Source organism: Dasypus novemcinctus, chromosome 18 (assembly GCF_030445035.2).
Source record: "Dasypus novemcinctus isolate mDasNov1 chromosome 18, mDasNov1.1.hap2, whole genome shotgun sequence".
Lineage (NCBI taxonomy): Eukaryota > Metazoa > Chordata > Mammalia > Cingulata > Dasypodidae > Dasypus > Dasypus novemcinctus.
This window is the reverse complement of record NC_080690.1, coordinates 51,135,498-51,158,200: the sequence shown is the minus strand read 5'-3', so window position 1 is coordinate 51,158,200 and position 22,703 is coordinate 51,135,498. Positions and strand designations below refer to the sequence as shown.

General features: G+C 46.3%; 1 protein-coding gene across 2 annotated transcripts in view; it reads left to right on the top strand.

The window, feature by feature from the left end:
* Positions 1 to 1,627: 1,627 nt before the first annotated feature.
* SLC7A9 (solute carrier family 7 member 9) overlaps positions 1,628 to 22,703 on the top strand; it is a 46,418-nt gene continuing 25,342 nt past the window's right edge. Inside the window, exons 1-9 of one of the 2 annotated variants that reach the window (XM_058280116.2) lie at positions 1,628 to 2,329; positions 2,905 to 3,017; positions 4,652 to 4,799; positions 5,051 to 5,293; positions 5,775 to 5,900; positions 6,601 to 6,700; positions 7,409 to 7,453; positions 7,872 to 7,995; positions 9,035 to 9,138. In XM_058280116.2, coding sequence (XP_058136099.1) covers positions 2,931 to 3,017; positions 4,652 to 4,799; positions 5,051 to 5,293; positions 5,775 to 5,900; positions 6,601 to 6,700; positions 7,409 to 7,453; positions 7,872 to 7,995; positions 9,035 to 9,138 — 977 coding nt within the window. In that variant the 5' untranslated portion in view covers positions 1,628 to 2,329; positions 2,905 to 2,930. The remainder of the gene's footprint in view (positions 2,330 to 2,904; positions 3,018 to 4,651; positions 4,800 to 5,050; positions 5,294 to 5,774; positions 5,901 to 6,600; positions 6,701 to 7,408; positions 7,454 to 7,871; positions 7,996 to 9,034; positions 9,139 to 22,703) is intronic. The other variant, XM_058280115.2, reaches the window with a different exon arrangement.

The following is a 22,703-nucleotide window of genomic DNA, read 5'->3' as shown; positions in this document are numbered from 1 at the left end:
GGTAATGGAGCAGGTGAGCCCTTTCCTGAACCTGCCACCCCCCCTTGACCTGCTCGTGTCTTCAGGAGAGCAGCAGGGGGAAAGAATAAAAGGAGTGAACTCAACAACAGAGGAACGTGGGTGTGAAACAAATTCTAAAGGTACAGAAGTCACAGCCTCAGCCTTGGATGTTTGCTCACGACCCCGCCTCTGGCCCAAGAGAGGATCCGAGCTGCCCAGCCCGGGGGAGCTCTGGAGAAACACCATTGAAATCCATTAAAGGGAGGAAACCAAATATGTGCCAAAATAGAAGATAAAGTAAAATGCAGGTGGTGGTATTTTCAACATCTTTGCAATCAGAAAAAGCACAGTTTGAGAGATCAAGAGCTTTATAGCAGAAATTTAAGAAATAATGGAGTTACATGAAAAAAAAAACACCATGGAACTTCTTAGGACATGATCTGGAGAGGGAATTGACTGCAGCGAGGTAGAACGTCAGGCTCTTTGTCAACAGAGGTCTTGAAGAAGAAGTGGGAAAGGAAAATATTTTTAAATCAAATCCAGATTATTTTCCACAAGACAAGGGGGAAAAGCTTATAATCGGCTGAACACTCACTCTGCTGGGAAAACAAAACAAAAACCCAATGGTTTAGGAAAAGAGCCGCTCACCACAAACCAAAACTTATCAGAGATTTCTGACTTAACAAAAAAGCTCCTTATGCCCCGATGTTCCATTCTCAGCACTTGGCAGAGTTTCAGGTGGGCCAGGGCCCTTCTGCAGGAGCACAGGGCTGACTTTAATGGGTAACCTTCCTTAAGCCTCACACCGCTGTGACGGGTGACTTCACTCTCCCATTTCACAGATGGGGAGCCCGAGCTTGGAGTAAGGCTAAGCCATGTGCTGAGGCCCCGGGGCCGTGGGGCAGGGGGCTGGCCAGGCCAGGCCTCTGACCCCCACCCCACACTGCTCTCCTGGGGGAGCGGCCACCTTGACCGGGAGCATCCTGCTGTATTTTGTGAGTAGAGCTGGGCAATGCCATGACAGGCTGTGAGATGGTGCTGCGATGTCAGGGAGTGCTGGAGGAGCCGACCCACACCAGCGCCAGCCTGCGGGCAGGCTCTGTCTGGGGCGCCAGGTCCTGCCGGGTCACTGGCCTCGACGCTCCAGGTAGGTGATCGCCTCCAGGATAAACGCTGGGCGCTGGGGCTCTGAGCATGGCAGGCGGGGTGCAGGCCCCCTGCCGAGCAGTCTCAGCGCTCAGGAGGGGTGGGAAATGGATTTCTAAATCAGGCCCCCCTGTGGGACCCAACCCTGAAATATCTGCCCTCCTCCTCTCAGGTCCACTGCCCGGAAGTGCTCCCAAAGTGACCTCCAGTGGCTCGCCCAGCCCTGTCCCCCGACCTTCGGTCCCATCTGGATGTCTGGGATGCTGTGAAATTTACCCTCGGGCAAAACCGGTAGTAGTGGCGATAAGGACATCAGCGCTCTGATAAGGCCGGGGAAAGGAGGGTTTTAAGGTCTTACCTGAGATAAGGTCTTCCAGGCCCTGAGCACAGCGGGAGCCTCAGCTCCCTCTTGACAGAGGCGGGAGGGCCCGACCGCCCTGCTGGGGTCCTCGAATGCGCTTCTTATTCTCTCTGGGCAAAGGGGAGCGTGGAGCTGATGATGTCTCTTTTCCTCTCAGCAGTCCTGTGAACACGGGCTGGGCTGCATTAAACAGTCTAAGTGGGCCTGCGAGGTGTGCAGGCGAGGCGGGTGGGACCTGGCATGGAGGCCAGCCTGCCAGCCACCTTCCCCTAACTCGCTGAGGGTCCCTGCTCCAACCTGCCTGGTCAGAAACCCCGTGGAAAGCAGACTCAGGACTCAGCCGCGAGTTACACGCGCAGCAGTTACTGTCTGTACTACTGGATGCTCAGAGCTGTGAAGACAGCCTACTAAGGTCATCTGGTTCCAAAACGTATCTCCTCTGGTTCCCTAAGATACGTATTTTTAAAAACAGCATTCTTTCCCCTTTTCAGAAAGATTTCTCCTTACAGGGATTCAAGACTCTGTTAAAAAAAAAAAAAAAAAAAAAGAGAAAGAAAAGAAATTTGATCTAGGTACAAATGAACAAAACAAAAACATTTTCGGAAAGAAACTGGCTCATCTGACCCTCCCCTTTTTGGTGATGTGTCCAAGTTTTGTGGCTGAAAAAAAAGACGTTTAATAATTACCTGTGTTGACCTCTGTACCTTCTGGCTTCCTCAGCTCCTGAGCACAAGACATGGCCATTCCTAGGGCGCAACTGCAGATGCAGGCGGTCAGCAGGGCCAGGAACAGCTCCTCGGCTCCACAAGGTCAAGGAAGAAGGTAAGCAGAGAGTGATGGAGATGCACCTACTTGACCCGGCAGGGCTATTTATTTAGAGAAGGGGAGCAGTCGGCGCATTTCCTGGTTTAGCCGGTCAGTTGGTTTTCCTCAGTTTATTTTATTTTTTCTCTTCATGCATCACTCAGTCAAAAAGTAACCATTATATATGAGTCGCCTAATGGTCTTAAGAAGTAACTGTGTGAAAAGTATCCCCTCCCCAGACTTAATCCTGCTAAGTGTATTTCAAGTGTTAAAAAAAAAATCATGGACCAGGGAGGTCATGGCTCTCAGGCATGACATTGCGCAGGACAAGATGCTACTGGAAGCACAGGAGAGGGGTGCGGGGTCTGCTGGGAGAGGAGCACATGTGCACCTCGGATTTGGAAGAGAACAAGGGAAGTTACGTCGCCTGTGGCCCCGTGATATTGGAATTAATGACAATTTTTATTCCTGGGACTGAGCAAATTATCCCTAAGGGATTAACCACTGTACTTTCTTTAAACATTAGCCAATAATTGTAGCTTGTCTGTTGGAGCATTTGCTGAATCAAGATTTGGCCCATGCCCTACTTGCAGCCTCTTAGAACTGGCAGGAGGCAAAAATGGAGGAGACAAACCTGAGAAAAAGGAGAGGGGAGGTACAGTCGATCCAGAGTAATGAACCCAAAACCACAAGTCTCCAAAAGGAGGTAAGGTGCCCCTTTTTGAACGGGCCCTTCCAAGGCCAAGGGGTATTTGAATGAAGAGCAGTGGGCAGGGTGGAGGCTAAGAGGAAGTGATCTCTAAAAGAATAACTCTTTGGATTTACCTCTCTCCCTCTTGTCCGTGAACTCAGAATATTTTTTTGAACTTATTATCTATGGGTTTTCCTTTACCGGGCAAGTGTTTGGAGGGTCCAGTATTTGCTCAGACCAGTGGACTTTTCAGGGATGGTCAGAAAGGACCTTCTGAAGTTTGAGTCTCCTCTGTAGCATCTTCAAATAGTTGTCCCTCTTGTGCTTGATAACTCTAGTGATAGGAAACTTCCCGACTCCAGAAGTAGCCCATTCCTTTGGAGGGGAGTCTAACTGGGACGTCCAGTTTAACCTAGGTGAGAATGGAAATGATTGACAGTTGAACTTAGGGGGGCCAGAAGGGTGCTTGAGGAGACGGGGCTTGGGGTGGGCGAAGGCAGAGAGGAGGCCGGCGTTGTCCTCGGCCCAGCGGGGTAGGAGCTGAGGACACGAGCTGGCAGGAGCAGGGAGTAGCACTGAGGGGCGGAGGGCTTGACAGGATGAGGGACCAGGGCCCCAGAGCACGATCAGGATGGCCGTGGACCAGGATGAGCACTGGGTTTCCGAACAGGTGAGGGAGCTCCTGGGGGTCCCTGGCCTTGGGGGGTACTGGGGGTGGGGCAGCATGGCTTGATTGGGGGTGGGGGTGGGATCTCTGATCCCCAGTAGTTGGGTAATGGGCAGCCACACCCTTCTGCCAGCCTCAGGCCCCCAGGGCCAGGCTTGACCCAATGTCCTCTTGGAACCGAGGTGCCCCTTCAGCCACACAAAGAGCATTCTGGGGCTTGGTGTGGATGCAGACCTCTCTCAAATTAGAGTCCCTCTGCAGAAGGAAGGACTGTGGGAGCCCCAAAGCGCTGGGGAGCCAACTGTCAGCCTAAAGGGGGATGAGCCGAGGCCCTGAGTGGGGCATTAGAGGAGCAAAGCAGAGGCCGCCCGGCGAATGGAAGCTGCTTCCACTGCTTCAGGATGTCTGGCCTCTAACTCTGAGCACAGTTGCTTCCCAGGGACCTGAGTCAAACATCTGTTCCTTAAAAACATTTTTGCATGATTGATATATCTTACATACAATGACAAGTGCAGATCTTTAGTGTTCAATTTAATGAGTTTTAACAGTTTAATGAGTGTCACCCCAGAAAGTTCCCTCTGGTCCCTCCAGACAGTTCCCCTCTGAGCCCCAGTTTCTGCCGGCATCCGCGTCCTGACTTCTCTCTGGGCTGAGAAGCTCCTTGACTCTGCTCGGCAAGAGAGGGGTGTCTGGGGAAGTGTGTGTGTGTGGGGGGGGGGTTTGCTAACCCGGCCTTTGCCGTCTGGGCCCCTCGCTAAGGAGCCCGGAACCCAGCGAGGGCTGCCGGGCGCAGGCCGTAAACCCTGCGCAGTTACTTGAGCATCACGCTTCTCCTCTGTCAAGCGCGGGCGATAGGGGGATGTCCACCTCACGGGGCGGCTGGAGGCTGAAGTGACACCCGGGAGGGACCAGGGCCCCTGCGCAGCGGCCTCGGCCTGCTCGGGCGGCAGCACCCACGCCCTCCGCCCTGCCGTGCACCCAGGTGGGCCTCATCAGCGGCATCTGCATCATCGTGGGCACCATCATCGGCTCCGGGATCTTCATCTCCCCCAAGTCCGTGCTCAGGAACACGGCGGCCGTGGGGCCCTGCCTCATCGTCTGGGCGGCCTGCGGCGTGCTGGCCACGCTGGGTAACACCGACGGCCGCGGCCCCCTCCTGGGCAGGAGGGGGAGGCTGTGCAGCCCCAGCCCCCGACGCCCTGGACCTCTGCGCATGTGCCGCAGCCCCGTGAACACTGCGCCCCACTAATTGGCCCCCGGAGCCCAGGGCAGTCCAGGGGGGCCCGTGGGGGGGCCCTTTGCGCGCGGCCCCGCAGGGCAGCAAGGTCCCTCAGCCGGGCGCAGCCTCACCAGGGGCCGGGGTCCCCTCCCCGTGTTCCAGGCGCGCTGTGCTTTGCCGAGCTGGGCACCATGATCACCAAGTCGGGGGGCGAGTACCCTTACCTGATGGAAGCCTTCGGCCCCATTCCTGCCTATCTCTTCTCCTGGACCAGCCTGATAGTCATGAGGCCCTCGTCCTTTGCCATCATCTGCCTCAGCTTTTCCGAGTACGTCGCGGCGCCCTTCTACTCTGGCTGCAATCCTCCTGCAGTCGTGGTCAAATGTCTGGCAGCCGCCGCCATCCGTGAGTCCTGAGCCTTAGCCCCGCGTGGGGGAGTCAGGAAAACCTGGCCTCGCAGCAACTCCATGCCTAGACCTGGGTGGGGGAGGCTGGGGACCCGGAGAGAGGCAGGGCAGGCCTCCTCACCTTTGGCTGTCCCTGCTGGGTGCTGACCAGCTGACCAGCTGTAGAGGACATAGGCCCAGGCGGGACCATGCTGAGAAGCTTCTGGAAGCCCTTCCCTGCCAGGGCAGCACCCTGGCCCCAGGGTCAGGCAGCTTCTCCTTTGCCCCCTGAAGCAGCCCTGGCTTGATTTCAAAGGCACCATCAGGTACACTTCACAGGTTCTTAAACACCCCTGTTTGGCTCCGACAGCTCAGCACTCGGATCAAGGTGGCTGGCGGTGGTGGCCGTGGGAGGTTGGGGGGTAGGGAGCCTGGGAATGGTAATGAGACCCTTTCTGGGCTGTAAACGCAGGACACTGCCTGCCCCTGTCCCTCTCCAGTGGTCATTGTCACGGTGAATGCCCTGAGTGTGCGGCTGGGTAGCTACGTCCAGAATGTCTTCACAGCAGCCAAGCTGATCATCGTGGCCATCATCATCATCAGCGGCATCGTCCTCCTGGCCCAAGGTGACCTTTGTGGGGAGGGAGGGCAGAGGTTCCTTTTAGTGCAGAGCAGTTTTGCTCAGTGGCATTCCTCTGTGCATCTCAGTTTGCTAAGCCGTTTTACAAATACCACCTGCTGACTTTGGCTTGAACAATAGGAATTTATTGGCTCAGGGTTTTGAGGCTGAAAGTCCAAAATCAAGACACCAGCTTGCTTTCTCCCAGAACCTGTAGCATTCTGGTACTGGTTTCCACTGACTTCCAGCTTCTCCAGTGGCTTTCTCTGCCTTCTGGTTTCTTCTCTTTATTAGGTCTCCAGTAATCTGCACCCTGGGGTGCAGATGTAGCCCAGTGGTTGAGAGCCTGCCTCCTATGTACGAGGTCCTAGGTTCGATCCCCTAAAAAACAAACAAAATACCTGATTCAGTTGGGCCATACCTTGCCTAAAACGAATATCTTCAGGAGGTCCTATCTGTGTACAATGGGTTCACCCCACAGGAATGCAGGTTAGGATTCAGAACATGTCTGTGCTGGGGTCCGTGCTCCAACCCAGCACACGGTGGAGGCCTGGCAGGAACTTGGCTGGAAGAACCTGTGGCTTTCCATCTTCCCAGCATGTCTGAAGACCGAGGTCCTGAGCCAGGCCTCTCTTGCACATGCAGTGAGTGCAGTGTCACAGTCGGGTCAGCTGACACTCACTCTTCACTGCCTGGTTTAATTACAGGGAATACAAAGAATTTTGAAAATTCTTTTGAGGGTGCAGAAGTGTCTGTGGGAGCCATCGGCTTGGCATTTTATAATGGACTCTGGGCCTACGATGGATGGTAAGACACTGATAAAAAAAATTGCCCCACGTCTGGTGTGGGTTTCTTTAGACATCTTGAACTTAAAGCATTGTGAAAAGCAGTGACTTCTCCTTTCTGGGGTTTGGTGTGATCCTAAAATTCACCTTCACATCTTCCTTTTATTAAGCACCCAGCCCCGCTCCCTTCTACTCCCGTCTGACCCCAGAGGTATCTGCCCTTTCTTCAGTCTCGGATGTGGCACAGTGTGCTGTGGGCAGGCAGACGTGGGGCCCCATGGCAGGACTGTCACCAGGCAGACAGGAGTCACAGGCCCGGAGCCCAGCACTCAGTGAGGCAAAGCTCTTCTTCTCTGACCTTGAAAATGTTGGGTTTAGTGGAGACTCCGTTTATGTCCTTTAAGGAAGCAGCATGGCCGCCCATGACACTCCTTTCCCGCCTGCAGAGCATCTGCAGGTTTTGTGCCCTTTTCAGGCAGAGAATCTTCCATTTTTTCAAGGCACCCAGGGGACTTGCTAGTCCCAGATACTCTTGAAATTTTGCACGATTCCTGCGGAGGGCAAGGACCTGGATGGGGCCCCAAACCTCATCACTGGGGTCCCTAGAAGAAATGCCTCTGGAATTTCTCATGGAGAATCTTAAATAAGAAAAACGCTTATTCGTTTGTGTTTCACAATCTTACCAAAGCAAGTCAAAATTACCTTACTCAGATTACTTTTCTTCCTCCAGGAATCAACTCAATTATATCACAGAAGAACTTAGAAACCCTTTCAGGTAAGAAAGCTAGTCAGAGCAAAAAAGACAGCAAGACTGCTTTTTCCATCACCTGCTTCCAGGCGAGTGGATGGTTTCTAAGAGCTCGTCTGTGTACTCTTAGAGTTCGGTTTTGTTTGGGCAGTGGAATGATTGCTGTGGATTGCTGACTTACTTGCTTTATAATCAACTCACCTTGATTGCTCTCGAGTCTGAGGGGGTGCGTTCTTTCTCATTCGATGACGCCCTGCCCCCCCGGGGGGCTCTGCTGTGCCCCAGTTCCCTGCTTTGGGGGAGGGGAGGTTCCGGGAGGGCCTCTGTGACCCCGGCCCACTGGGGCGCAGGTGGAGGGCAGGCCGGCAGGAGGAGAGGGGGGGACTTGCAGAACCCCCCTCACGGTTCCCTCACGGGCTGCCCTGGTCTGACCCCGCGTGCCCAGGAACCTGCCCCTCTCCATCGTCATCGGGATCCCGCTGGTGACAGTGTGCTACATCCTCATGAACATCTCCTACTTCACCGTGATGACCCCCACCGAGCTCCTGCAGTCCCAGGCTGTGGCAATGGTGGGTGACCGGCACCCCGGCTGAGGGTGCTGCGGTTTGTGGAGGGAGGAGGTGTTTGGGGGGAAGATACCAAAGACCCACCTGAGAATGGAGGGGAGCAGAGCCGGGTTGACCTGGGGCTTGGGTTTGACAGACGAGTGTGAAGGAGAGGAGGTGCTAGGGGGTTGAAAGGAGGTGATTATGAAAATCGATTGTGGGGAAACTGCTGTGGCTCGATCAGCTGGCTCCCGTCTACCATATGGGAGGCTGTGGGTGCGTCCCGGGGTCCCCTAGTGAAGGCAGGCTCGCCTGCACGCCACGGAGTGCCACCAGCCCACAAGCACCTGGAGAGCCGACTCGGCAAAGTGACGCAACAAGAAGGGAGACAAGCAAAAACACAGAACACGCAGCAAATGGACAGAGAGCAGACAGCAAGCAAGATGCAAGTGGGGGGGATAAATAAAAAAATAAGAAATACACAGAAGAACGCACAGCGAATGGACACAGAGAGCAGAGAGGAAGCAAAAAGCTGCAAGGGGGGGATAAAAAAAATCGGCTGTGGACTTTAAACTAGATAAGGAGGGAAGTGAGGACAAGAGGGGTGGTGTGAGGGGCGGTGGGGAAGGTTGTGGAGTTGGGGGAGCACCAGGAAGTGAGTAACAGCCGACGAGGCAATCAGATGGGAGGCTGGGGAGAAGGTGCGGCTTGAGGTGCTCCTGAGGTCCCTGACCTTGAGCGGAGGCGGAGGTGGGAGAGGACTAGCAGCCGTTCAAGGCAGGAGGCCGAGGGCGCGGCTGGGGGGTTGGAAGGATGTGACTCTAGGTCACTCCAGGTTATGACAGGGAGTAAAGAGATTTCAGTTACCACCCAGAGATCCCGAGATACTGAAGAGGAGAAAGGGCAGACTTGCTTCTTTCCTGACTTCTCGACTTCCCGCTCTCCACGAGGGGGGTCAGAGAGGCTGGGCCCTGAGAGCAGGTGGGGCCCGGGACCTCTGAGAGGGCACAGTGGCTGTTGGGGGCCACGAGAGACTGAGGGTCCTTCGTGCTTCCCTCCCCAGACGTTTGGCGACCGTGTTCTCTATCCAGCCTCTTGGGTCGTCCCTCTCTTCGTGGCGTTTTCAACCATCGGTGCTGCCAACGGATCCTGCTTCACGGCGGGCAGGTAGGGCACCCCAGGAGTCACCCCACCAGGGGGACCCAATCTCACACTTGAGGGACACAAGCCCTTAAAATCACGGGCTTTGCCAGGTGAGACCCCTCACAGCACAAGTGGGAAAGCTCGAGACCAGAGAAAGGGATGTGGCTTCAATCCACATGGCAAAATGGCAAGAAAAGCGCGGGCAAGCCAGGGCACTGGAATTGGATGCGGCTGCCTGGAATCTTAGCTTTGCCACTTCCTGGACCCTCGATTCCTCTCCAGGGGTGGGGTGGGAGGTGTTTAATCCTGCCGGCTTCAGCATGAGGCAGAGTGAAATGACTGGGTGAGCGAAGCTTCAGGTGACAGCTGGTGCTTCTCACCCTGTACTTTTCCACCTAAGAGTTCTTTTTTTTTTAAAGACTTTTTATTTCTCCCCCCGCCCCAGTTTCTGCTCTCTGTGTCCATTCGCTGTGTATTCTGTGACCGCTTCTATCCCCATCAGCGGCACAGGAATCTGTGTTTCTTTTTGTTGTGTCATCTGGTTGTGTCAGCTCTCCGTGTGTGCGGCGCCACTCCTGGGCAGGCTGCACTTTCTTTCACGCTGCGCGGCTCTCCTTACGGGGCACACTCCTTGCAGGTGGGGCTCCCCTACATAGGGGACACCCCTGTGTGGCACGGCACTCCTTGCGCGCATCAGCACTGCGCATGGGCCAGCTCCACACGGGTCAAAGGTTTGAACTGCGGACCTCCCATGTGGTAGGTGGACGCCCTATCCATTGGGCCAAGTGTGCTTCCCCCTAAGAGTTCTTGAACATCTTCTCACGTGACTCTAGACACTGTCCAGACCAGGGCTTGGCACACTTTTCCATAAAGGCCAAGTAGTAAACATTTTAGGCAGCCTGCCACAACCCTGCCACTGCCTTTGTAGGGTGCAAGTGGAGAGCTGCAGCTGTATTCCACTCCAGCAAGCTTTACTCACATAAACAGGCATGGTTTGCCAGCCCCTGCTCTAGAGAGACTTATCAACTAGTTGTATTCCACTTTATGATGTAGCATAATTCAATTACTCTTCCCATCACGGACTGGGTGTGGGGTTTCCAGGAACATCGCTGCCAAGAACCTCCTTCAAAGCTTGCTCCGCCCAGTTAGTCCAGGGTTCTGACTGGAGACCATCCTGGTGGTGAAAGTGCCCAAGCTGATGTACTTAAAAAATTTTTTTTTAAATTTTTACTTTTATTTTTAAAGAAGCTTTAGGTTACATTGAAAATATAGGGGATTTCCATATTTGCCCCCTCCCCCTCCTCCCTTTCTCACATTAACAACATCTTTCATTAGTTTGGTACATTTGTTACAATTGATGAACACAGTCTGAAGCATTGCTACTAACCATAGACTGTAGTTTGCGTTAGAGTTTACACTCTGCCCCACACCATTTTATAGTTTATGACAAAATATATAATGGCCTACATCTGTCATTGCAATGTCATGCAGGACAATTCCAATGTCCTGAAAATGCCCCCATGTTACACCTATTATATCTATTCTCTCCCTCCCCTCAGAACCTCTGGTGGCCACTGCCTTTATATCAATGATAAATGTTCTTCCATAGCTAGAACAATAATAAGTCTATAAAAGAATAATAAGTCTACTTTGGTCCATTGTTCATTCCCCAATGAACAATTGAGGATTTGGGGATGTTGATGCCCACTCTGTTTCTGATCGAGAGGGGGCTTAGATTCCATGGGGCAGATGGATGGAACCATCTTGCTTGCAGCTGGAGACACACTCTGTTCCTTGGGATGGGCCTTGTCCATCATCACCTTGTTAGTTGTCCTGGGTGAGTCCAGCGAACTGGAGAGTAGGTGCTGCAACTCTGCTGAGATTCAGGGCTCAGCTGGCACATGGATGGACCAAAGATTTAAGTCTCTGGGACATACATTTAACAAGTATAGTGCTATTGATAGGTTCAAATAAAAGGGGCTGAAGAGCCATGTGTAGGGAAACTACAAATGAGCTAAACTCTGTTACACCAGGGAGCATAAATTCCAAAGTAAGGTCCATTGACAGGGTGCGGAATTTCTGAGCCTCCTGCGCTGCTTATAGTGTCTAGATGTCTCTAGAGCCCTCAGGACCCCCTTGCTTGAGGCACTGTTTACTGTGACAGTCAATGAGCTCCTGCTGAGGTGAGTATAAGTGTGACCTCTGGAATGACCTCTGGACTCTTCTTCGAAGTCTCTTCACCATAAAAACTCACTTGTATTTAATAGATGCACTTACTTTTGAAAAAAATGTAATACATGCCACAAAGTCTTTCTTTTAAAGCTGTATCAAAGTACAGGTAGTGCTAATCCTCCAACTACATTCTTTTTCAAAAGCATTTTGACTATTCTAGATTCTTTGCATTTTGGAGTTTGTAAAATCTTTTGGAGATTTTGATCAGGGGGCATTAAAGCTATAGATCCAAGTGGGGAGAACTGCCCTCTTAAAAATATTGAGTCTTCCAATCTGTGAACATGAATCGTCTGTTTATTTAGGTCTTCTTTAATTTTTTTGAAAAATAATTTGGTACTTTTCAGGATACAGTTCTTGTACATCTTTTGCCAGATTTACCCCAAAATATTTCATATTTTTCATGCTATTATAAATGGTATTTAAAATTTTTTTAATGTTCTGATCATTAATTGCTAGTATATAGAAGTGCAATTAATTCTAATAGTTTTATTGAGGTATTAATACCATAAAACTCAACTACTGTAATTGTACAACTCAGTGATTTGAGTATATTTATAAAACTGTGCAAACATTATCACAATCCAATTTCAGAGTATTTCCATTAACTCTAAAAGTTATTTCACATCCATTTACAGTTAATCTCAACTGTAAGCACCCCCACCCCTGGGCAACCACTGAGCTGCTTTCTGTCTCTATAATGTTGCCTTTACATTACATGTAAATAGAATGACACAATACGCCATCTGCCTCATTTGGTTTCTTTCACCAAGCATAATATTTTTGAGGTTCATCCATGCCATAGCATTTCTTTCAAGTGATGAATAGTATCCCATTGTATGGATATACCACATTTTGTTTATCCATTCACCAGCTGATGGGCATTTGCATTGTTTTGTTCTTTTTATTATGAATAATGGTGCTGTGAAAGTTCATGTATCTATATATATCGATGTGTGGATATAGATTTTCATATCTCTTGAGTAGATTCCTAGGAATAGAATTGCTAGGCCATATAGTAACTTTATAATTAACTTATTTTTTTAATTTTAATCTTATTATTATTATTATTAGAAGGTACTGGGGATTGAACCCAAGACCTTGTAAACAGGAAGCAGGTGCTCAACCACCGAGCTACATCTGCTCCCCAATGAGAATTGGTCTTTTTGTTTGTATGTTTTGGTTTTTAGGAGGTACCGGGGATTGAAACTTGAACCTCCTACATGGGAAGCAGGCAGTCAACCACTTGAGCTATATCCACTCCCCTTATTATCCCCCACCCCAAGTTGGCTCCCTCGTCTGTTTGCTCATTGTTTTTGCTCGTTGTTTGCACTCATTGTCTGCTCGTTGTCTGTTTCTTTCTTTAGGAGGCACCGGGAACTGAACCTGGGACCTCCCATGTGGGAGGTGAGCACCTAATTGCTTGAGCCACATTGCACTCTGCTCATATTTTTTGTTTTTGCCTATTGTCTGCTTGTTGTTTTGCTCAGTCTTCTTGTTGTGTTTGCTCATTGTCTGCTTGTTGTTTTTGCTCAATGTCTGCTCATTGTCTGCTCTTTGTCTTCTTTAGGAGGCACTGGAACTGAACCCAGAACCTCCCATGTGGGAGGCAGGCGCTCAACTGCTTGAGCCACATCTGCTCCCTGACTTCCCTTATTAATTTTTAAAAAAGATTTTATTTATTTCTCTCCCCTCAACCCCCCACCCCCTGCCATCCCAGTTGTCTGTTCTCTGAATCTATTTGCTGTGTGTTCTTAGTCTGCTTTTGTTGTTGTCAGCGGCATGGGAATCTGTGTTTCTTTTGGTTGCGTCATCTTGTTGTATCAGCTCTCCACATGTGCGGTGCCATTCCTGGGCAGGCTGAACTTTCTTTCACACTGGGCGGCTCTCCTTATGGGGCGCACTCCTTGCACTTGGGGCTCCCCCACATGGGGACACCCCTGCGTGGCAAGGCACCCCTTGCGTGCATCAGCACTGCACGTGGGCCAGCTCCACACGGGTCAAGGAGGCCCGGGGTTTGAACTGAGGACCTTCCATATAGTAGACGGATGCCCTAACCACTGGGTCAAGTCGGCTTCCCTTATTGTTAATTTTTGTTAATAGTTTTTTTGTTAGAGAAATGCATAAAAATATAAAATACAGAATTCCAATGTCTCACTCTATTATTAACAGCTTGCATGATGTGATCCATTTGTTATAATTCAGGAAAGAACATTTTTATAATTGTACTATTAACTATAGTTCTTTGTTTAAAATAGGGTTCATTGCGTTAGACAGTCCTACGTTTTTTCTTTTTTTAGTCTAGTAACAAATGTGCAACCTAAAATTTAACCACATGCGTATATATAATTCAATGCTTTTTTTTTTTTTTTTAAAGATTTATTTTTATTTTATTTAATTCCCCTCCCCTCCCCCGGTTGTCTGTTTTTTTCTGTGTCTTTTTTTGCTGCGTCTTGTTTCTTTGTCCGCTTCTGTTGTCGTCAGCAGCACGGGAAGTGTGGGCGGTGCCATTCCTCGGCAGGCTGCTCCCTCCTTCGCGCTGGGCGGCTCTCCTCACGGGTGCACTCCTTGCGCGTGGGGCTCCCCTACACGGGGGACACCCCTGTGTGGCACGGCACTCCCTGCACGCACCAGCACTGCGCATGGGCCAGCTCCACACGGGTCAAGGAGGCCCGGGGCCGAACCACGGACCTCCCACGTGGCAGACGGAAGCCCCAACCACTGGGCCAAAGTCCGCCTCCCTCAATGCTGTTAATTGCATTCAGAGTGCTGTGCTACCATCACCACCATCCATCCCCAAACCTTACAATCCACACAAGTAGAAGTTCCATACAATTTAAGAATTAACTCCCATTCCCTACCCCTAACTCAGCCTCTCGTAACCTGGATTCGAGATTCTGACTCAGTGACTTTGTTTTTTCTAATTATTTCAAATCAGTGTGCTCTTAGAGTATTTGACCTTTTGTGTCTTTAATGTTCATGCATGTTATCATCCATGAAGTAAGGCAGCACTTACTCCCGTCACTCTGTTTTTTGGTTTCTATTATGTCGTATCTTTTTGTTGCTCTTTTCCTTTATTGCAGCCTACTTTTCTGTGTAGCTGATCTTTTGTGATGTTATAATGAACTTTTTTTTAAAGATTTATTTATTTATTTAATCCCCCCTTGTGGCTTGTTCCATTCTTTGCTGTCTCTTCTCTGTGTCCATTCGCTGCGCGTTTTTTTTTTCTCCTTCTGTATCTGCTTGTCTCCCTTTGCTGCATCGTCTTGCCGTGCCAGCTCTCCGCGGCACAGGGGCCACAGCTCTCCATGGCGCACGGGCCGTCGGCTCTCCGCGGTGCACAGGCCAGCTTGCCTTCACAAGGAGGCCTTCATCCCTATGATGACCTTCTGTAAAAAGCAGTTTTATTGAGATGTATTCACATACCATACACTCTATCCAAAGTGTACAATCAATAGCTTTCAGCATAATCAAAATTCTGCACATTCATCACCACGAAAATTTTTAGAACAATTTCATTATTCCAAAAAGAAAAGTGCCATACCCCTTAGCAGTCATCTCCCAATCCCACTATCCATCCCAGCCCTACATAACCAATAACCTAATTTTGTCTTCATAGGTTGATTTATATTTACTTTTTATATAAATGGTATTATACACTAAGTAGTACTTTGTGTCTGTTTTCTTTCACTTAGCATAATGGGGGGTTTTTTTGGTCTGATATTAACATCTTGAACATTAACATACATTTGTTCAGTTTACAAAAAAAGTCTTATATATGTATTATTATCCCTATTCATATCTCACAAGAGGTTTTTACTATGCTCTACAGTCCATTGTTACATTTTTAGCTTTCCTTTAATATACATGACCTTAAACTTTCCCTTTCAGTCACTGTCATACCCATTAAATAGCATTGCTAGTTAAAAACACTATGTTGTGCTTTCACCATTTCTATTCATTTCTAAATATTAACATGCATCCTTTGTAACAATTCTGTACATGTTAACCTTCAGCTTTCCATTCTCTAACCTCATTCTGTTTTCTGGTGACCCATATTCAAGTTATTTAGCTCTATGAGATTACAACATATTTAGTTTATAATAGTGAAATAATACCATATTTGTCCTTTTGTGTCTAGTTTGCTTCACTCAACATAATGTCCTTCAGTTTCATCCATGTTGTCATATGCTTCATGAACCTCATTTCTTAGAGCTGCATAATATTCCATTCTATGCATATACCATAGTTTGTTTATCCATTCATTGGTTGATGGAAACCTGGGTTGTTTCCGTCTTTTGGCAATCATGAATAACGCCGCTACAAACACGGGTGTACAGATAACTGTTCTTTGTCACTGCTCCCAGTTCTTCTGGGTATATACCCAGTAGTGATATTGCTGGGTCACATGGCAAATCTATTTCAACTTCTTTAGGAACTGACAGTCCTCCACAGTGGCTGTACCATTCTGCATTCCCACCAACAGTGAATGAGAGTTCCTATCTCTCCACATCCTCTCCAACCCTTGTGATTTTCTGTCTTTTTAATAGTGGCTGTTCTGATAGGTGTGAAATGACATCTCATTGTAGCTTTGATTTGCATTTCCCTAATCACTAGTGATGTTGAACATTTTTTCATGTTTTTTGCCATTCATATTTCTTCTTTGGACAAATTTCTATTCAAGTCTTTTGCCCATTTTTTAATTGGGTCATTTATCTTTTTATTTTTGAATTGTAGCATCTATTTATTTATCATGGATATTAAGCCTTTATTGGATATGTGATTTCCAAATATTTTCTCCCATTGAATTAGCTGCCTTTTCACCCTTTTGACAAAGTCCTTTGAGGTGCAAAAGTGTTTAATTTTGAGGAAGTCCCATTTATCTTTTTTTTTCTTCTGTTGTATGTGCTTTGGGTATAAGGTCCAAGAAACCACCACCTACCACAAGATCTTGAATATGCTTCCCTACATTTTCTTCTAGTAGTTTCATAGTCCTGGCTTCCATATTTAGGTCTTTGATCCATTTTGAGTTGGTTCTTTTATAGGGAGTGAGATAGGGATCCTTTTTCTTCATTTGGTTTGGGATATCCAGTTCTCCCAGCACCATTTGTTGAAGAGACTGTTTTGTTCCATTAACATAGATTGGTAGGTTTGTCAAAAACCAGTTGCCATAGAGATGACGGTTTATTTCTGGATGCTCAATTCTATTCCACTGATTGATGTGTGTCTATCTTTATGCCAAGTCCATGCTTTTTTGTTTTGTTTTGTTTTTGTTTTTTGTTTTTGAGGTGCTAGGGGCTGGAGATTGAACCCAGGACCTTGTATGTGGGTAGCCGGCACTCTACCACTGAGCCACATCAGCTCCTCTGAGTTGGTTTTCTCATTTGTTTTGCTTGTTGTTTGTTTCTTTCTTTCTAGGAGGCACCAGGAACTGAACCCAGGGCCTCCCATGTGGGAAGTGGGTGCTCAATCGCTTGAGCCACATCTCCTTCCACCATGATGTTTTGATCACTGTAACTTTGTAATGTATTTCAAGGTCAGGCAGTGAAATTCCTCTCACATTGCTCTTATTTTTTAGAATGCTTTTGGCTATATGGGTGCACTTTCCCTTCCAAATGAATTGGGCAATTGCCTTCTCTATTTCTGTAAACTAGGCTGTTGGAATTTTGATTGGTATTGCATTGAAACTATGAATCAGTTTGGGTAAGATTGACATCTTCACAATATGTAGTCTTCCAATCCATGAATACAGAATGTCTTTCCATTTGTTTAGGTCTTCATTGATTTCTTTTAGCATTGTTTTGTAGTTTTCTGCAAATTGGTTAAATTGATTCCTAGGTATTTAAGTCTTTTTGTTGCTACTGAAAATGGAACTTTCCCCCGATTTCCAACTCAGATTGTTCAGTACTAATGTAGAGAAACATTACTGATTTTTGAGTGTTGATATTTTGTCTTGCCACTTTGCTGAACTCATTTATTAGCTCAAGTAGCTTTGTTGTAGACCATTCAGAATTTTCTAAATATAGAATCATGCCATCTGTGAATAATGAGAGTTTTACTTCCTCTTTTCCTATTTGGATGCATAATTTTTTTTTCTTGTCTAATTGCTCTAGCTAGAACTTCTAGCACAATGTTCAATAACAGTGGTGACAGTGGGCATCCTAGTCTTGTGCCCAAGCAGATACTGAAAGTTTTCAACCTTTCCCAATTGAGTATGATGTTGGCTGTGAGTTTTTCATACATGACCTTTTTCATATTGTGGGATTTTCTTTCTATTCCTATCTTTTGAAGTATTTTTATCAAGAAGGATGCTGGCTTTTGTGAATGCCTTCTGCATCCATCAAGATGATCATATGTTTTTTTCCCCTTCAGTTTGCTAATGTGGTGTATTACATTAATTGATTTTCTTATGTTGAACCACCTTTCACACCAGGAATAAATCCCACTTGGTTGTGATATATATGTCTTTTGATATGCTGTTGGATTCGATTTGCAGGACTTCTGTTGAGAAGTTTTGCATCTATGTTCATTAGAGAGATTGGTCGATCGTTTTCTTTGCTTGTAGTATATTTATTTATTTATTTATTTATTTATTTATTTATTTATTTATTTATTTATTTCCCTCTCCCCCCTTGCAGCTTACTTGCTGTCTGCTCTCTCTGTCCATTTACTGCATGTTCTTCTGTGTTTTTGCTTGTCTCACTTTTTTTTGTTGCGTCATCTTACTGAGTTGGCTCTCCGCGGTGCTTGCACACTGGTGGCACTCCGCAGTGTGCAGGTGAGCCTCTCTTCACAAGAAGGCCCCAGGACAGAAACCCAGGGCCTCCCATATGGTAGATGGGAGCCCAACTGATTGAGCCACAGCTGCTTCTGTCTTGTAGTATCTTTATTTGGCTGTGGTATGAGGGTGATGTTGGCTTCATAAAATGTGTTGGGCAATATTCCTCCATTTCCATTTTTCTGGAAGAATTTAAATAGGATTGGTGTTAATTCTTCTTGAAATTCTTGGTAGATTCACTGTGAAGCTATCTGGTCCTGAACTTTTCTTTGTTGGGAGATTTTTTTGATGACTGATTCAATCTCTTTAAATGTGATTGGTTTGTTAAGGTCTTGCATTTCTTGTAGTATCAGTGTAGATTGTGCATTTCTAGGAATTTGTCCATTTCATCTAGGTTGTCTAGTTTGCTGGCATATAATTCCTCATAATATCCTCCTATGATCGTCTTTATTTCTGTGGGGTCAGTCACAATTTCTTCCCTTTTCATTTGTTTTATTTATTTGTGTCTTCTCTTTTTTTATTTGTTAGTCTAATAGAGTAGTCAATTTTATTGATCTTCTCAAAGAAACAGCTTTTGGTTTTGTTGATTTTCTCTTTTTATCCTCTCAATTTCATTTTTTCTTGTATTTATTGTAGTGTCAGTGTAGGTTGTTTGTGCCTTTCAAGGAATTTGTCCATTTCATCTAGGTTGTCTAATTTGTTGGCATAGTTTCTCATAATATCCTCTTATGATCCTTTTTATTTCTGTGGGTTGTCATAACTTCACTCCTTTCATTTCTCATTATTTATTTACATCTTCTCTTTTTTTCTTTGTTAGTTTAGCTACTGGTTTGTTGATTTTATTGACCTTTTCAAGGAACCAACCTTTGGTTTTGTTGATTTTCTCTACAGATTTTTTTTGTTCTCAATTCCGTTTATTTCTGCTGTAATCTTTACTACTTCTTTCCGTCTGCTTGCTTTGGAAATGGTTTGCTCTTCTTTTTCTAGCTTCTCCATTTGTTCAGTTAGGTCTTGGATTTTAGCTCTTCTATTCTTTTTTTTTAGATGGTACCTGGGATTGAACCCTGTACCCCATACAAGGGAAGCAGGCATTCAACCACTGAGCTACATCCACTTTCCAATGAGAGTTGTTTTTGTTTTTTGTTCATTTTTAGGATGTACCAGGGATCAAACCTGGCACCTCATAAATGGGAAGCAGGCATTCAACCACTTGAGCTACATTTGCTGCCCTCTTCTTTTTTAATATAGGTGTGTTGGGCTAAAAAATCCCCCCTCAGCACTGCTTTAGCGGTATCCCATAAGTTTTGATAAGTTGTGTTCTCATTTCATTCACCTCAGTAAATTTACTGTTTTTACTTGCAATCTCTTCTTTTACCCACTGAATGTTTAGGACTGTATTATTCAGCCTATAAGCAACTTGCAAAATTTCCCCATCCCATCTATTTAAGATTTATTTTATTTATTTCTCTCCCCTCCCCACTGCCCCGCCAGTTGTCTGATCTCTGTGTCCATTCGCTGTGTGTTCTTCTGTGTCTGCTTGCATTCTCAGTGGCACCAGGAATCTCTGTCTCTCTTTGTTATGTCATCTTGCTGCATCAACTCTCCATGTCTGCAGTGCCACTCCTGGGCGGGCTGCACTTTTTTTTCATGCCAGGCGGCTCAATGCGGGGCACACTCTTGTGCGTGGGGCTCCCCTGCACGGGGACACCCCTGCATAGCATGGCACTCCTTGCATGTGGCAGTGCTGCACGTGGGCCTGCTCACCACATGGGCCAGGAGACCCTGGGTTCAAACACTGAACCTCCCATATGGTAGGCAGGTGGTCTATCAGTTGAACCACATCTGCTTCCCACCATCTATTATTGATTTCCAGTTTCATTCCGTTATGATCTTAGAAGGTATTTTGCATAATTTCAATTTTTTTTTATTTATGGAGACCTGCCTTGTGACCTAATATGTGGTCTATCCTGGAGAAAGATCCATGAATACTTGAGAAGACTGTATAACCTGCTGATTTGGGATGCAACATTCTGTGTATGTCTGTTAAGTTTAGCTAGTTTATTATATAATTCAAGTGCCCTGCTCTCTTTTGTTGCTGATCTTCTCTCTAGTTGTTCTATCTAAGATGCAAGTGGTATTTTGAAGTCTCCAACTATTATTGTAGAGATGTCTATTTTTCCTTTCAGTTTTGCTAGATTTCCCTCACGTATTTTGAGGCACCTGGTTAGGTACATGGACATTTCTGATTGTTATATCTTCTGATGGATTGTCCCTTTTATTAATATATAATGGCCTTCTGTATATCTTATAACTTTTTTTGCATTTAAAGTCTGTTTTGTCCAATATTAATATCGTTACTCCTACTATTTTTGGTTACTGTTTGTGTGGAGTATCTTTTTCCAAGCTTTGACTTTCAGCAGGTTTGTATCCCTGGGTCTAAGGTGAGTCTCTTGTAGACAGCATATAGATGGCTCATGTGTTTGTTTTTTATCCATTCTGTCAGCCTGTATGTTTTGACTGGGGAGTTTAATCCATCTACCTTCAAAGATGTTACCGTAAATGCATTATTTACTTCCGTTATGTTATTTTTTGGTTTTCACATGTCATATCATTTTTGTCTTTTTACTCTTTTGGTTATCCTTTCTGTTATTCTTGCTTTTTACATTCTCTTCCAAGGCTTTCTTTTTCTTTCAGGCTGTAAGGCTCCCTTTAATATTTCCTGCAAAGGCAGATACTTTTCATGAACTATCTTAATTTCTATTTATTTGTGGATATTTTAAACTCACCTTCATATTTGAAGGACAATTTTGCTCAATAAAGAAATCTTGGCTGGCAATTTTCTTTTTCGTTATTCTATTTGTATCATACCTCTGTCTTCTCGCCTCCATGGTTTCTGCTGAGAAATTCACACTGTGTTTTACTGGACATCTCACCTGCCCACACACCTCAAGATAGCTTCCTCATTTGTCTGCTCATTGTCTCTGCTCATTGTCTCTGCTTGTTGTGTCTGCTTGATGTCTCTATTCATTGTCTCTGCTCATGTCCATTTGTTGTCTGCTCATCTCCTTTTAGGAGGCACTGGGAACCAAACCCAGGATCTTCTGTGTGAGAGGTGGGTGCCCAGCCACTTGAGCCTGTGGTGTATGCTTGTGCATAAGCTCATGTCAGCTTGTTGCATCAGCTTGTTGTGACAGCTTGTTTCCTTTAGGAGGCACCAGGAACTGAACCTGGGACCTCTCATGTGGGAGGTGGGTACCCAATTGCTTGAGCCACATCTGCTCCCCTGGGCATCATTTGTATGTAATGGTTTGCTTCTGCCTCCCTGCTCTCAGAATTTTCTCTTTATCTTTAACATTTGATATTCCAAGTAGTATGTGTCTTGGAGTAGGTCTATTCAGATTTATTCTGATTGGGGTATGCTGTGCCTCTTGGAAATGTAAGTTCATTTCTTTTATGAGAGTTGGGAAATTTTCAGCCATTGTTTCCTCAAATACTCTTTCTGCTTTTTTCCCCTCCTCATCTCTTTCTGGAATTACCATGACATGTTGTTGTGTTTCATGTTATCATTCAACTTCCAAGCCCCTGTTTAATTTTTCCCATTCTTTTCTCTCTCAGTTCTCTTCAATTCAGCTGTTCTATCTTCTGTATCACTTATTCCTTTTTTCTATCATTTTGAGTTTGCTGTTGTATGCCTCTAATGTGTTTTTGTTCTCACATACCATGTCTTTCATTTCCATGAGCTGTTTCTTTTCTATTCAGATTTTCTAATTCTTCTTTGTGTTCACTCAGTGTCTACTTGATGTCCTTTTTAAAAATCTCTTTAGCCATATTGTCTTTAAACTCATTAATTTGATTTTGGAAATTTGTGTGTATGTCATTGATTAGTTGTCTCAAATCCTGTGTCTCTTCTGGGGCTTTGATATAGTCTTTGCTTGGGCCATTTATTCCATTTTCTTAGTACAGTTTATAATTTTTTTGTTGCTATCTAGGCATCTGATTATGATGGTGAATTTACTCAGATGCTCAATTTCTTGCTCTTTCATAGGGATTTAGTAGCAAGAAGCTGTAGCAAGAAGCTATGTTACTACTGTTCTTTGATTCTTGGTTCAACCTGTTCTGGTTCTTTAGGATTGTCCCTGTTAGTTGCTCAGATCTGGGCCCTGGATCCAGTAATGGGTTGCAGACCTGCTTCCAAGGGTCTTGGGGAGGGAGGCTATAAAGGCCGGAAAAAGCCTCTCTTATTTATTTACTTTTAATTTCCTCATGTGCACTTCCTTGGTCGGCCAGCAGACAGCGCTCTTTGGCAGCCCTCGGTTCAAAACCTGGTTGGAGTATGTTTGCTGCAACATGGACTGGATCAATGTGTTAGAGGATCTTGCCTGGAGCCTAAGAGCCTTGTAATTCAAACTTCCTCAGAGGTTGTTTTCCAACCTTTGCAGGCAGCCCCCTCTCTTTTCCCAGGTAGGAAATAATTCCACTCCCCTCTGTATCCTCAGGGGCCATTCCAGGTCATTTGGGAGGATATTTGAGATGGTCCCATCTCTTTATTCTCATGCTGGCAACCAAGCCAAACTATGACCTG